We start from the raw sequence: 16,873 nt of genomic DNA on the forward strand, positions 1-16,873 counted from the left end.
GCAGATTTTTCTGTTGAGGTAATTAGGTGCAGGAAGGAACATGCATACTTTTTCCACCAGGCGCTATAAAATCCTGGTGTGAAGGTTTTTTTAAGATTTTTTTTTTAAGCTTACTGATGTTAGAAGTAGATTATAGTGGTTTTCACTAGCATAATAGTGCGATGTTTCCGAAACAAGCCTTCCCTCCTCTCCCCAGAATGAAAAAGAAAGTTACATTTCTAAATTGTTGTGTAAGAGATAAAAACAAATTTCTCCTCTGGAATTTATGTTTTCAGCCTTCTGTGCATTTGGCCACCATTATCTATTTTAAAAAATAGCATTATGGATATTTGAAAGTCAGTGCTCCATTAATTCATTGTGTTTGCTATTTCATGCATCTCTCTTTGTACGAAGACACTTGAGCACTGTGCTTTCCAGAGAGAATGCCTGCACTTCCCCACTCCCCACCTCCTTACCCACCCCCAGCCCGACTCTGAGGATTAAAGCAATGGTGTACAGTTACTGTTTGAAAAGCTTGGGTGGAGTCTCATGTTGTAATTACAGTTTCTCTGTGGAATTCTGTTTTGGACTTTGAAAATATATAAATAAGTGAAAAATTGACATTGAGAGAGGTTAACAAAACGTGTAATTATAATATAAGCACAGGATTAGAGTAATTTTGGTTGAGCATTACAAGCAGTGTACTTTAGGTATTAACTTTTAATAGGCAAAGTTCTTTTTATTGAAATTGAAGTGAGGTTCAGTAATTTGGGGTCTCATTCCATAGGAATATTTCTTTTTTAAAATAGGCATATTCAATTTTTTTTCTTAGTGGTGGGGATTGAGGAATGGATGACATTTTAATAGAATGGAATAATTATGGTTTACAATTTCAGTCTTGGGTACTAGCAATTTATTGCTGATTATTTTCTGTTGACAGAAATCAAGATACAGATATATAGTATATAACCCAACAAACTACAACTTACTAGAGTGTTTTAGAGGAAAACTCCTTAAGGTAGTACTTTGATTTCTCTTCCTATGTTGGTGTGGTTGAAAGAAAATCTTTGTTCCAGGAACACTTTGTTTGTCTTTTGCTTAACAAATGTGCAATTTATCCATTCTTTACTCATTCTTAGACTTATCTGCTAGAACTATTATGAATTGGAAAGGGAAAAATGTCCTACAAAGCATTTATTGGCAGCCTTGGTTGCACCGGTAACTTTGCATAGGAGTGTTTATGTTTACATGAAATGTATAAGGAGGAAAGAAGTAAATGAGGAATTTAAATAAGACCTCTTGAAAGAATTGTTTGCTTTATTTGTTTCACAGTGGACTAGGACAAAATAAAGCGTCACCTGTTGAACAATGGAATATTTTTGTAGTTGTATCAGAGAGACATTGGTTTATAATACAGAGGCTAAGGAAAAAGTTATAGGATCAGAGATTTTAGACCTGGAAAGCTCTTCCAAACTCATAATTTTATACTCGGTTATCTATACCTTTCACGTTAAGGCAATTGACCAAACAATGCCGAAATTCTCGTCCGGATGGGTGAATTCTGCTCATAAGCAACAAAGTTATCGTAATTTTTGTTTCGGCATCACTAAGCATCTCCATCTTAGACCAGCCTGAGTGTGGCTAGAGGTTAATGAGGGACAGGGGTTCTAGGCTTGAAAAAGTTAGGGTTGGCTTTGCTTCCTGTCACATGAGTAGAAAGTTGAAAGTTGATGCACACAAAGGTGTGTTGATAATGTAAAAATCAATACGACGGACACTGCAGTGATCTAAGATAATCTGCTAACTTCATCAGAATAGAAGAATTCTGGTTTATAACTGGCTGGATTCTACAATTCTCAATGAGGCAAAAGTATCGTATTTTACACAGACGCCAATGCCTTCATCCCTGTAATTATAAATTAGTTAAGTCTTTAACATTGCTATTATTTTTTGAGACATTTTTTCATAATAATAAGATCATGAAACTTGGAGTTAAAAGACTGTGCTATAGTCTCACCTCCATCGCCTTTTAGCTCTTTGAGGTCCTGGGCTAGTCGCGTGGGTTGTCGCATCGCTAAATTGGGAATATTAACAAGTTGTAATGCTACTAATAGAGCCGCTGTGGTTACCCAAAGAGATAACTTACGTGAAAAAGTTTTGTAATTTTTAATGCTTTTTTATTAGCTACAGAAATACGAGTTATTTGCTTGGCTTTCTAAACAGGAGAACAGTCCCTAAACCCCTCATATTTTTGGTCAAGAGCTTTTACTCATTTTCTTTCTTCTGTGAAACCCGTAAAAATCCTGCAAAAGTGGCAGGGAGCAAGGTATTTGGTCCTGTATTCTATTCTAGGTACTAGGGGGTATAGATGAAAAATAAGGATAAAAGCATATACCTGACAACTGAATTTAAAAAATAAACATATGGAACAAAAACCAAGCTAAATAAATTCCTATAAGTCTACGCGGAGAGCTATACTCAGACTCAGAGGTAGTGGTTCTCAGCGTTTAGTGTGCATGAACTACCTGGGATGCTTGTTAAAAATGTAAATTCCTCTGCCCCACCCTTAGAGATGCCAAGTCAGTGGTTCTGGATGGGCCTAGGGTCTGCCGTTTTACAGACACCCTCCTTGATTCTGCTATGTCCAGCCCGGCACCACTCTTCAAGATCCCGTCTCCAGAATGAAGGGACAGTTGTAGGACTCATAACTCTAAGTTGGAACGTGCTGTCTTTCTTCCAATAGAAAGAGGATTCATGGCTTGGATGGTGTTTTAGGAACTGCATGAAGGAAGGAAGGGTAGATGTTTTGAGCCAGGATGAGGTGGAGAGAATAAAGAGGCCATTTTCCAAGCACAGAAGATACCTGGGATGGGTTGGAGGAGAGTGACTTCATCCAGAATAGAGAATTAGGAATAGGTTGGAGATGGTGGCATCATGTAAAATGGTCAGAAAATAACAAAAGGAAAATAAAGGGAGAAGAAGTTAGATGTTCCCAAGAGTACAGATGATATTATTCTCTGGCATGGAACTAACTCCGAAGCATCGATTCTTTCTCCCTCATTCAACATGAAAAGGGAAATTTTCTGTATTTCATTTCAAGAGCGCTTGGAGAAACTGACACAACTGTTCCCCTATCACAGAAAGCACGTGGCATGATCAGGATAGAATTTTGGAATCAGCAGGTGTTTGCACAGTATTTGTTGTGGGCAGGAGGAGATGGTGTTGGGGGCTGAACATGGTGAAATGAGTTAAGTCCTAGGGGCTCACAGTCATGGCCCTCTCATGTGCTGTGTCTTCATGGATAAATTTTAATATAGTATAATATAATAAAGTATAATATTACAATTGGCACATTTGGGGCTGCTTCTTTAAATAGCATGGAGACACTCTGGAGTTGTGATAATCCTCCCAGAACATTTCCACTAACACCTTTTGTGCTTGATCTCTATGGAAAGCGTAGATTTGAACCCAAAACAAGAACTGGTATCTTGGTCTGCTGTAAAAATCTCAAATTAGCCTGTCTTGGGACATATATTAGCATCTCAAAAACCACTTCTCATTTGGGGATTTTTCTTGCCTGTAAACATATTTCCTTTCAATTACACGTGCCAGCTGATGATGAAGTGGCTGCCCACAAACCACGCAGGAGTCTAAGAAACATAAACTGTTAATAGATGTCATCTTGCAAGCAGCTAAACATCTCCATTCACAGAGAAGCCTCCAGCCTGAGGCACTAAGTGAACATAATTAGAAATACTTCTGAGTATTGGCCTCCTATCTGAAAAGGTCACCTGCACACCTTCCATTAATACTGGATATGTCCCGTCATTATGTTCCATCCTTACTCATTCATCTCCCACTGGTTACCAGATGGCCACGATCATGTCGGTGTCCTTAACAACTGTCTTGTGCAGTTCCCTGCAGCCTGGTAAGGACTTAAAATATATAGTGCTTTCCCTTGGGTAAATGAGTGACACGTCTGGGAATTGCTTACAATTGCCCTGCTGGGGTGGTTGTGGAAAGTAATGGCAGCCTGGCACATGGGACCCCAATAAGGGGGCATTTGTCGTTTCTGAAGAATTCTTCTATGCAGAATCTGGTTTTTATAAATGAGCATGAAATAGAATGAGGTATAACTATGCAAACAGATCATCATAAGAGGAAACGTCATTAAAGTTGTAATGCTCTCTGGAGTTACGTTGGTTCTCATGGGGCTCTTGCACAAGGCTGCTTGGGGAGTTCTCTCCATGTGGTTCTGAGATTTGCCAAGTTACCGGATTGATTTGAGAAACATTAGAAGATAGGGGATAAGGGTGCAGGAAAGGTGGGGAAGGTGGATGTATCCATCAGGTTAGGATAGATGATGCTGAAATAAAAAATGATCCTAAATTACAGTCATTGGAAACAACCAAGATTTATCTTCTGCCTAGGTTATACATCCATTTTAGATTAGCCAGTGGCTCCATTTCCACGTTATTCTCACTTCCAGAGCCAGACAGGCAGAGCAGCCGCTACCTAGAACATTCCAGATCACCAGAGCACAGGGAAAGGGAGAGTTTGGTCAGTCACACACACATGGGCTCTTAAATCAGCCACCCGCTTCTGTCATATTTCATTGGCTAAATGAGTCACATGGCCACTCAACTCCAAGGGGTAGAAAGCGCAGTATTTCCACCTGCCCTCAAGGAGAACTGGAAGTATTTGCTGAATAGCCCTAATAACCACCAAAGCAGGAAATGACCCATGGACAACTCTCTGGTGCCAGATGACTTTTCAGAGGCCCCAAGCTCTGAAAAAAATGATATAATTGGGGAAAACAGTGCAACCCCAATAAGTATAAAGAAGCTCTACAAAGTTTTGGTTTTTCCTACAATGATGACTTTTATGATTAAAAAAATATCAGATTCTTTCAAAACAGTGTTCAGATTCCACTGCTTTGCTGGCGACCCCAACATTGCTTCATTTGTCTATGGGTTTATCCAGCCCTTTCTTTTCTCCACAAAGATATTATGCCCTGCAAGTAGCCTGAGGCTTTTTCTGTGAAGACGGATGGGTGAGGTAGGGCTGGGGGGTGGAGGGGATGCTGGAGACCTGTTGAAAATTACATTGTTAGTATAAAACCAGAAGTGGTTATTGAAATTATGCCATGCCACGAAAGTTCTTTGTTGGAGGGCAGAGGGTAATGTAAATATTTTCTCGTTTGTCTAGGGGAGGACGAGGAAGAGACAAACGTGATCGTCCTCAGCTATCCTCAGTACTGCCGGTACCGCTCCATGCTGAAGCGCATCCAGGATAAGCCGTCTTCCATTCTCATGGACCAGTTTGCGTTAGCCCTGGGGGGCATCGCGGTGGTCAGCAAGAACCCTCAGATCCTATACTGTCGGGACACCTTTGACCACCCGACTCTCATAGAAAATGAGAGTATATGTGATGAGTTTGGTGAGTCTTTTATTTTTTTCCTATATGAAACTTGTTTGTGTGTGTCTAGTTATTTTCAGTTCTTGTGAGGAGCAGCGATGGGGAACAGTGTTCATTTTCAAAAGCCAAATAGTGCCACCCCACCCCTCCCATCCCCCAGGTTACTGCAGCATAAGGCGTCATTGCCTTCTGGGCAATCTGTTTACCAAGGGTAAGGGTTATTATTTAGCACCTGTTGTTCACTACAGGTGTCTGAAGTTGCTTGGTCGACCTTGAAATTGGCCTTTAGGACAGGAAACTTCTATTGTAGTTCTTTCTTAAAAGGCTTTGCTATTCAGAGTCTGATTTTGTATTTAACTGATCACTCCCTTTTCAGTTTGTAAGGTACTGTAAAAATGTACCATTTGTAGTCGCTTTAGGTGGATAGATTGACTGACTGACTGATTGACAGGTAGGTAGATAGAAGTTACATAGATCCCCATGCTCCTGAAGTTTGTCGTGTGTGTGTGTGTGTGTGTGTGTGTGTGTGTGTGTGTATCTTTATACACTGCCCACCAAAGATGGAGTATGTGCACACCTATCTTTATGTGCATCTCTGTCTAGCTGACCAATCACTTGTCTCTGTATAGACAGTGGGAGAGGAGGCAGATACCACTGCATAGTTTGGGAAAACGTGCATGGTGCAGTCAGTGACTCAAGGCAAGCCAAAATAGTTGCCCTCTCACATCTTCATTTTCTCCTCTGTTAGTTGCAGAGTTTGGATCATATCATTGGTTCTTGGTGGGATGGGTAGGGATGTCAGAATCTCCGGGGGCTGCTTTATCAAACTACACTCAACTTCCTTGGAAATTCCCATGCTTACAGAAGCATGAACATCCCCCCTCCACGACCCTACCCCTTCCCTAGGAATCACTGCCATAGAGTGACCACTCTGATGACTGAGCCACGCTGGATCCCTCGCAGGTGCGGGTGGAGACAAGGTTGGGCTTCCTGGTCTAGAGAGATCCTGGGGTTCTTTTCAGCTGGAACATTCCTTGATTCTGTGGGTCAGTGTTTCCCTGAGGGTGCCTAGTTTTTGGATTATTCAGAGCTCTCTGTGTAAGCATTTGCATACCTGGGCGTGGTTTTGGGGGGTCTACTGTGGTCTCTCAAAATTGATTGTTCAGGACTCCAGCAGCCCTGTCTTTGCTGCTGGAGGGATTTTGTGATAGGTGTGTGAGCAGGGGAGAGATGATGAGGGGATGGCAGATGATGATTCAAGAAGGTAGGGAGGAGAGAGGAAGAGAGAAAAGGATCCAAGTTCATGAACTCTAAAGCCCTGACATGTTTCTTTCTTACAAAATGTTTTTTCAGATGTCTTTCACAACTCCAGTTTATTAAATGACTGCCAATCTGTAAGAGGGTAATAGTGTTTATACAAGTTATTTTTTCCTTCTTTGGAGAAATATCTGTTGTCATATTTTTATATGACAATAATGAAAATTATCTTTTTATTCAAGTAAATGTATCTAATACCTTTCATAAATACCCTCTGTTTTCAGATCAGATCTTCCCCTTTCAATACTTTTCTTTTGAGTTTTTCTTCCATATCCCCCACTTGCAAACCTTTCATCTTACTTGTTGCTCTAAATTCCTGACACAAAATAAAACTGAAAGAATGCTTTCCCTCAGATAAGAGCATTTAAAATTAGAGTTTCACAATGTAATATAATGAAAAACTGTTTTAACCTTTTAAGAGTTATTAGTCATTGAGTTTCAAAGCTGTTGCATCTAGATTCGGTAATAGAAAAAGTTCCAATTTAACGGGAATCACAATGGTTATTGAATTACTAAATTAGTTTTAAATGTTCTCACAAATATAGGCATCTGACTTGTGAAGCTATGTTTTCCTGAACTTTCTTCTGGTATAGCTAATTTTAATGCTGTTTTTCTTCTCCAGCCTCTTAAAGTGGAAACTTTCTTTTGCAATAAAGTTACCTTTAAAGAACTTCTAGATGGCTAGTTTAAATAATGAAGCTACTAGATTTTTAAAGTTAAGTTTGTATTTCTAATTCTCCAAGTATTTCATTTTAATAAATGAATTAATAACTTATTTTACCTGACTTGAATACTCCCACCAACGTTCTCCTCCACCTTCCACTTTTGATCACATATCTGAATTTCCAGAGAAAGCCCTTTTAAACCTCCAACTGGTTGTATTTGAAATCAACATGGGTTAAAGAGTTTGTTAAAACGTGGGGTTGGTTTTCTCCAACCAACTAACTGTTTGTGGAAGAACATAAATTTAATTAGTGACTAGCATTGAACCAATGTTCCTAATATTAAACACTGCCAGATGACTGAAACACTTCTGTCAGATAACCAGAGTGCCAGGGGGCCCACAGATGAATTTTCTACACAGTATATATTCTGTACCACATGTTTGGTGACTTCAGTAATTGGTCAAATGTAATTTAGGTAATAGTATGCCTAGGCTGTAAAAATCAGATTTTATTAGCCATATCACCAAGTGGATGAATGGTGGAGCTGATGGCAAAGAGTTTATAGCATTTAGCAGCTATACCTTTGACACATGAAATTCATAAATTGCCATAAAATTACCTCCAGGTTCCCTCTCAAAAGGACAGTGTCTGCTTTCCTATGATTGACTAATGTTTATTTTATTAACTAATATATTTTTTGATTTCTTCTATTAAATTGGAGTATGGAGTAAGGTGGGAGGGGTGTTTAAAAGGCAAATAAAACACGGTCCTTGCCTGTTTTGAGGATTTAACTCTAATTGGGGAAGACAGGATTAATGCACGTGAAAGGTTAACTAATGTTACAAGAAAGTCAATAATTAAGTATTCGGTGAGTGGCACCGATGGCAAGTGCCATAGGAATTTAGCAGTGGGCTGGGGAACGGACGTGGGGGGAGAGGCAAGGAACTGGGTGAGGGATCAGGGCAAGGCAGGACTTGATATGGGCTGAAAGAATAGGGGGAGAGGTTTATTAGGAAACTGTTGGAAATGTCTAGATCGTTTAAAATCCATGTCCCGACTGTCCATGTGAGCTCTTGGCTGCCTCCATCACCGGTCCACTGTTGGTTTCTCTACTTGCTCTGCCTTCAGTCGCCATCTTTCTTTGGGTGGGCTCTGTGAATGGCCTGATCCCCTCTCCACTAGTGAGACGTGCTTGTGAGCAGGTGGACCAAGGCTGGGCAGCAGCTTTGGAACTGGGTCTGGGCTTGCTTGCTTTGCCAGCCTTCCCCGGGGTGTGGACTTTGCTCTGTGTGACAAGCTTCCCCCACTGCCCAGACACTCCCCCCACCCCATCATTTAAATGTTGTCCACTGAATAACAAATGTAATTGAACAATAAAAGCAAGCCTTTTAATTCTACGAGCCCCTGTAAATAAATTCTCTGTGGCATTTTATGAAGCTGTTTAATGAAAAGTTTGATTGGAAACTATTAAAGAAAAATAGAATAGATGAAATTTCATCATTTAGTCCAACATTACAATAGTGTCATTTTGATTTTTATTTACATTCAGATATTCAGAGTAGAGTAAATATATCCTGGTTTTAATTAACTATCCTCCCTACTTGGTAAAGGTTATTTTAGGCTTGAAGGGTTTTGGTAGCATACCATCTGCTTTCTTCACTGTATTTTATTCAAGTCCCTTCCTTGCTTACAGCACTGTGCAATGTCTAAATCTATGACATAAGCATAAATTGAATCATATTAACGGCAGGTGATTGAAAAGCTTCAGTTTCGACATCCTGCCCGCATTCTCCCATCTTGTCAGTTGCCGTGCTCTCAAAGGTAATGTGTTCTTTTCTTAGCACAAGAGAATTAACTATTTTTAAAACTGAAGCAATGGACTCCCCATTAAAGCATTATGAAAACTGGTTGTATTGTACATGCAATTAGGAAAAGATAGTGTAATACCAATGAGTAGAAAGAGACATGGATGGAGTTCTTTTTTCATAAACATCTTTACCCTACGCATAATTCCTGCCCCTGCTGCCCTGTCACAGTCTCCTACAATAAGGCGTTCTCTCTCACACACATACCCCACCCTTGCTTTTACCTCTTTTTATAATTCAATTCCCTTGACGAAAAGCACATACTGTCATTTACATTGCGTTTTAGTCTAGGCTGTAGAGTACACATACACATACAGACATTTTGTCTATTTTTGCTGTTAGAACAATAAAATGCCCACCACTTTGTGAGGCATATTTACATTAATATCACTCAGATTGATTCCACACGTATGAAGTGTTGACAGCTAAATTCAAACAGGCACACTAGAATGGTAGATAAATGGATAACTTTTAAGGTACCGGCTTCGGTCAGAGAGATGTAAAGCGAACTCAGTGCCCATAAATGAAATGCAGTTTAAAGGTGGGTGGGACTAAACAAAGATATAGTTGATTTGGGTTGAGATTTTAATTACAATGTGACGTAAGGAGTCCTGAGTCTGAGCTCTTTGGCAGTTTGATGTGGAGGGGTGGGGGGAGTGTGTTTGATGTGGGGGGTGGGATGGAGTTAAAGGAAGGATGTGATAATTCACCTGAAAAAGAATAGAAATGAGATGGACGGTCATGTTGGCAGTTGGTCAATGTGCAGAACCCCTGGGCTCTGAGCTTCTGCAAGAGGAAGATGGCTGCTTCAATTGTAAAAGCACATACTCTGCTGGGTGGGGTAGCACAGTATAGTAAGTAGAATGCTAGGATTCTAGGCAGATGGCCCCCGTTTAGATCGGGATCCCTTTGCTTCTCTGCCTCTCTGGGCATGTTACCGAAGGTCCCTCACTCGCCTCACCTGTAGAATCGGGCAATAACAACCACCTCAGCCAGGCTCTCAGGCCCACGGTTTCTGTTAGAAGCTTAGGTGTTGGACAACTTGGGGTCATCCGGAATAATCTTGCTCTTCGGATAATAAAAGAACCCATTTCCCCAGGGCTTCCAGGCTCTTAATAGAACCTTCAGGGAAAGAAAAATTTTCTACTTTTTACAGTATGTTTTTAAGAAGCTTTTCTGAATTGGCGCTGTACTTTCCCTTTTCGTTTTCCTGTCTATAATGACATTATAGACAAAAAAAGAAAAAAGCAAAGGGAAGACAGGAAACAGAAGAAAAGAGACGACAAAACCTTGAATTTTAATGAAAGGAAAACCGGCATGTATCAAATTATTTGGAAGTATAAAGGATGAGATGGACTAAGCGTCCCCCACCCCCACCCCAACATCACATGTTTTGCTGGAACTGAAAGGAAAGGCAGTTGTTTTGTTAAGGATCATGGGAATTTGTAAGTGAGTAAACATTTTTTTTCCTTGCCAAAGTAGGTTTCATGGTCACAGTGGATTTCGATGATCATTTGGCTTTGTTCCTGGCCTCTGTCCACGTGCAGGCTTTCGCCGCCTGCCTGCAGTGCCCACCGATCTCCCAAATGATAACAAGGCAGACATTTCTCGTTAACTGAAGCCGAGTGGGAATGGAGTTGTGCTTCTTGTGTATTGCTGTTTGTGCAGAAGGCCTTAGCCTTAGAGATCTCACTTGTAGGACTGCTTTGTTTAGAGAATAGTCTAACCAAAATGACTCTTGGTACCTTCTCTTTATTGCTTGTGCTGCCAGGGTAGGGATGGAGAGAATGTTGAGGTCATCATTACAACTTAGTGAACCAAACCCAGATAAATCTGCTGGTACAGGTGTATCAGATGTCCTCCAAGGTACGTGTAATGATTAACATATGGGCTCAGTTTCAGGCAGAAAGCCGTCAGGAGAGCCAACAGATCTCTTCGGGCAGCAGCCTTGGAAGCTGGGGTACCAGCTCTCTTCGGGGTTAATGAGAAGAATTTTTTATGTTACTGCTCTAAATTAATTTACAGACTCATGATATATGGAACAATAGGATTTGTGGATTTCTTTTCTATTTTTGGAACTCAAAAGAAGACTTTAAAGTAACGCTGGGCTCCCTTTGTAGCTGAGTGGACTCAGTGGGTTATTAAAAACTATTTGGACTCATGGGTACAATAAACTCTTGTTCAACCCAGAAGAAAAGATTTGTGTCTAGATTGGCTAATATTTCACCTAGCATTTCATCTAGAAAAGCAAGAGGGTTATATCCCATTACATTAGCAAGATCACCATATTCCTTTCTAAAGTAAAGTGGATATTTTTATCAATTTTTTGTTTTAAAAAAAAGCACTGCAGGGAAGAGCTAGGTCATTGGAAAAACCACAGGCAAAGGCGCAGGTCAGGGTTAGGGATAGCAGAATGAGGCTCGGAATAAGTCTGTATTCACTTGATTAAAAAATCTTGGTAAGTGAAGATCCTCCCTAATCCCTTTCATTCTGTCCTTTTGGGGGAACTGCATTGAATTAAGTTCCTTGGACAGTAGGTGAAGCTGTCTAGGAAGCTTGGAGCCAAGCACCGTGCCTGACACCCTTATCCATTCATCCATTTAACCAATATTTATTACATATATACTATGTGCCAAGAACAGTACTAGACAAGTTCCCCACTTAAAGAACTTACATTACCATCTGGGAGGTATGAGGGTGGGGGACAAAATGGGGGCTAGCCATGGACCATAGCTCATAGGATTGCTGTGAAGATTGAATGTCCTTGGGTGAACATGGTAAGTACTATGTAAGTGTTAGTACTATCATTAACTGAATATTCTTGTATCCCTTATACCACCCAACAAGCCTTAACTACATATTGGGTCCATAATGGGTCCTTGAAAATCACCCGCAAAATTGTTTCATACCTGTACAGTGTGAAGTGTCATTTGCTACTCATCCATTCATTCCAGAAATACTTGGTGTTCATCCTTCTGCCTGAAATGTATCCCCCTCGACCCCAGATTTTAGGGGTCTGGCTTCTGCTCATTAAATGAGTCTCAGCTCAAATCAAATATATCCTCCTTAGAGAAGCCTCTGGCCATGCCCCTTCCACAAGTCCAGCTCTATCCCATCACCCAGTGTGCCGTTATCTTCATATCACACATCACAGTTAACTCCTATGTTTGTTTCTTTACAAGTTGATAGTCTGTCTCACCACCCCCTCCTTTCCCACCCATACTACAATGTAAGGTCTTTAAAACAGAGAATTTTCTGTCTTTTCCACAATTGTACGCCCAAGGACCAGAACAGTACTTGGCACATAGTAAATGTGCAATAACTGTTAGTTAAATGAATAAAAGGATATGTGCGTACTATGGGTTAGTACCATGACTATCACCATTTTACAGATACAGACACTGAAACACGGTAACATCGCATAACTAGCAAGTGGTAAAACCAGGATTCGAACCAGGCAGTGTGCTTCAGCATCCATGCTCTCAACCACTACGTTAGGCTGCCCCGTAGCTTGGAGGCTGATCACACAGAGCTTTCAGGCATCCTGAAATCAGGCTGTTTAGAAACAGATGATTGATCACTTAAGTCTATAGATAAGGAATGTATGATAGGTTTCGTAGGATTTAAGTAGATCTGTGTGTTTGGAGTGGGGAGGAAAGGAGGGATCATAAAGATTCAGAATCTGGAAACCATTGGCTTGGGATCAAGGAACTCTGGTCCCAGCCATCCTCATCTCTCATCTATATTATTTCAGTCTTCCAGTTTCAGCCCATGTTCTCCTTCAGTCTCTTGTTATGGGAATGATCACAACCCTGTTCAAACTTTCCAGTGGCTTCCCATCTCACCAGAGAAGTAGATGTGACGGTAGGGCTCTTTAAGAGCTGGAACTACTTAAAATTTGAAGGGGGCAGATAGTAAATTGCCCAGTGTTCTCACAGACACTTTGAAAGACGTAGGGCTGCAATGCTGACAGCACTTTCATTATGCACCTCTCTGTAATTTTCTGCTTAGAATGCACTGACTTTCCAAACTTGGCATCCTTCTTTAATGAAAAAATTATAGGTCTAATTTCAAAAAATGAAATGTATGCAAGCTTTCCTGCTTCTGTCACTTCTTTACTCCCGTGGCACATAAATCATTTCCCTTTTTAAAATTAAATTTCACTTGCCATGATTTGGTAGTGGGTTTTCAAAGGTGGCAGAGTAGCCAAGCTCTTGGCACAAGAGCCAGCTGTGCTAGCTCTTCAGGAAGTCTTCTCATTGCTGGCTGGCGTGGGCCTTGATTCCATCATCTGAAGAAGCCTAGAAATCCTTTCCCTAAGAATTTCTTCTCTGCACAGCCTGTTTGGCTCTCTAGCCACCATTTTGGAGGACTAAAGAACTTACAGGATTTGGGCAGAAAAAGACGGGTGCATTCAAACGCTTCTTGTATGCTCATCCACTCATTCGTTGATCGCCATGTTTAAGGCACAGCTACAAGCATTGCTGTGATACTGATACAGGACTTTGTCTTTGCTCTCAAGAGACTTGAAAATTAAGTTGGGTGAAATAAGACATGGAGCAATAGTGCGCTACAAATGTTATTTCTAGTTCTCATAACCACCTCACATCTTATCGGTAGGTGGCCTCTGAGAGGTTAAGCAGCGTCAGCAGACCTATTTATTGTTGAAGTGGGGGTTCGCATCTGTGTTTGCTAACCCCAATGAGCACATGTTTCTGTTACAAAGTGAGAAGTGCATCAAGCTAAGAGTCAGGACTTATTCTGAGGTTCAAAGGAGGTGAGAACCACCAAAGCTTTGCAATTGGGAAAGCTTGGTCATATAATGGACACTGCAAGGCATTCCACTAAGGACCTTGAGAGGAATTCAAACTGGAGGTGCTACTGGAGTTAAGAGATATGGAAGTGGGTCCCAGATGGGCAGGCTTCTTGGAGGAAGTAGATTTTCCCCTGGACTTTGAGGGACTGAGAAGATTCAGAAAGGAGGAAGTTATTTCAGGTGAGGAGGTGGAAATACTCTGAACTTTGAAGCCCAAAGACATTTCCTCAGCCTTTTTTAGTTTTCAACCTTGACAAAAAGCAGCCTCCACAAGGAAAACTCCTTCTACTTCTTTAGAAGGTTCTACACTCCTCCAGGGAGGACATGTTCCTGAGTCCTTCTCTAATAAGCCAATTGTGGTTAGAATCTAGAGGAAGACATTTGGAGGAGAAATTAACTTTTCTATTACTAAATTGGATCTTTCCTTTGGGTCAATGAAAAAGAAAAGGAGTGGACACCAACTTGGTGGTAGAGTAAAGGAGTGAGGTGCCTTCTTGATTTCCCAGCTGCTTAAAAGGCTGCTGCTAGCTCCCCAACCCCCCACCCCTACCCCCCCACCCCTGCCCCGAGGAGCTGGGGAAGGTGCAGAAGTGTTGGACATCCTCATCTGGACTGATGTTGATGTTGTCACAAACATTGGGACTGGCGGTTTGATGTGCCGAGCCCTCTATCATGGGACTTGCCCTTGTGGGGCTTGTTACTGCAAAGAAGAGGCTAAACTTGCATATAATTGTGCCTAAGAGTCTCCCCCTGAGTACCTCTTTGTTGCTCAGATGTGGCCCTCTCTCTCTCTAACTGAGCCACCTTGGCAGGTGAACTTACTGCCCTCCCCACTACGTGGGACCCGACTCCCAGGAGTCTAAATCTCCCTGGCAATGCAGGATATGACTCCTGGGGATGAATCTGGACCTGGCATCGTGGGATTGAGAATATCTTCTTGACCAAAAGGGGTTGCAAAATGAGATGAAATACTTTCAGTGGCTGAGAGATTTCAAGTGGAGTCAAGAGGTCACTCTGGTAGACATTCTTATGCACTATATAGATAACACCTCTTAGGTTTTAATATATTGGAATAGCTAGAAGTAAATACCTGAAGCTACCAAACTCCAACCCAGTAGTCTGGACTCCTGAAGACTATTATATAATAATGTAGATTACAAGGGGTGACAGTGTGATTGTGAAGGCCTTGTGGATCACACTCCCTTTGTCTAGTGTGTGGATGGATGGGTAGAAAAGTGGGGACAAAAACTAAATGACAAATAGGATGGGATGGGGGGATGGTTTGGGTGTTCTTTTTCTACTTCTGTTTTTTATTCTTATTCTGATTCTTTCTGATGTAAGGAAAATGTTCAGAAATAGATTGTGGTGATGAATGCATAACTATATGATCATACTGTGAACAGTTGATTGTATACCATAGATGATTGTATGGTATGTGAATACATTTCAATAAAACTGAATTTTAAAAAAAAAATGCAGGGGTTAAATCGCAAGATCACAGTACAAAAAAAAAAAAAAAAAAAAAAAGGCTGCTGCTAGGAGAAAGATGGCTTCGGAATAATCACTTTTATTTAGCACTTTGCTCCCTGCCCCTTCTGTGGTGCTTAAACTTTTCCTAAGTTGTGTTTTCCTTCTGCTTGGTATTAACACTAATGGCTTACATTGCATGTCCCTTGAAGGGGTATGAATCATGGCTTACTCATCTTTGACTCAACATATGTTTGCCAAAATGATATAAAAACTAGTGGGCTTCAAAAATCTCCATCATCTTACCTCCTTTCTTAAAACCAAGTATTTATTGACCTCAATCTTTAAACCTTAGCTGACTGCCAGTTGACTTAATTCTCAAGGGAAAGTGTCTGGCTCAAAAGAACCTGGTTTTCCTTAACATTTACTCACCATTTCAAACCAGAAGAACCTTCATAAATAGGTCAGTGTCTTTGGTTGAAGATCATAGATCATTTATTTGTTACTGTGCTTAATAGGCGCTGGAGCCTGAACAATCAGGAAAAGTGTTCTTTCGGAGGACATTAAGGAACATCCTGAAGTTAGGACAAATGGTAGCCTGTATCCAAATGTCGTCACAATGACCTTTCCAACCCATAACCACAGATAACAGAATTCATTGTGGGTATCGAGGAACAATACCAGGCTTTTGGCATACAGGGCATTGACAGGCTCAAATTAAATGTAGGGTTTTTATGGATCAGGAACAAATCCAATGTAGATCACAGTTCAGACAAGAAGCATTCAGAAATTGTTTAGAAAGAAAAGTCTTAGCCAGTATAATAATACTGCTTTATGTGGAAGATTTCTTGGTGGCTGGCACGTACACCTCAAGGATACTTTATGGATCATTGACTTGCTTCTTGTTATTTATCGGTGAGGCTGACGCCTCCATCGTTCAGGAGAGTTCTGTGGAGTATCCTGGATGAGGCAGATTCACAACGTGCAGGGGTTAGCAGGTTATGCTTTCTTCCTTGCAGTCCCAGGCATGAACGTGTCTTCGAGATAAGAGATTGAATATTTTAACAAGGATATCACACACAGTACCAGAAGCTATACTTTATCAGGGCACTGACCACACCCCATGTTCTGCATGCCCCTTTGAGAAAGAGAGAAGATATTGGTACTAATTGGTTCTTTTGAGATTTGTACTTACTGTAGCATGAATAATAAGGTACCATGCTATAGAAAATGCATTGCCCCTGGTTCTTGAAAGGAAGGAATTGGAAATATGTCTGGACTAGAACACACCTAGGAACTATTGTGGGGCCCCCATTGAGTTGTCTCGTTGCTGTTCCTCGGTGCCC

The 16,873-nt window shown here is 41.0% G+C and overlaps 1 protein-coding gene across 4 annotated transcripts in view; it reads left to right on the forward strand.

Moving 5' to 3' along the window:
* The window catches only part of ARID5B (AT-rich interaction domain 5B), a 179,556-nt gene that overhangs the window by 86,009 nt on the left and 76,674 nt on the right, over nucleotides 1–16,873 (forward strand). For all 4 annotated transcript variants that reach the window (XM_037804020.1, XM_037804022.1, XM_037804019.1 and 1 more), the window contains one exon: nucleotides 5,188–5,418. In XM_037804020.1, the coding sequence (XP_037659948.1) occupies nucleotides 5,188–5,418 (231 nt within the window). The remainder of the gene's footprint in view (nucleotides 1–5,187; nucleotides 5,419–16,873) is intronic.

This window comes from Choloepus didactylus, chromosome 15 (assembly GCF_015220235.1).
Source record: "Choloepus didactylus isolate mChoDid1 chromosome 15, mChoDid1.pri, whole genome shotgun sequence".
Taxonomy (NCBI): domain Eukaryota; kingdom Metazoa; phylum Chordata; class Mammalia; order Pilosa; family Megalonychidae; genus Choloepus; species Choloepus didactylus.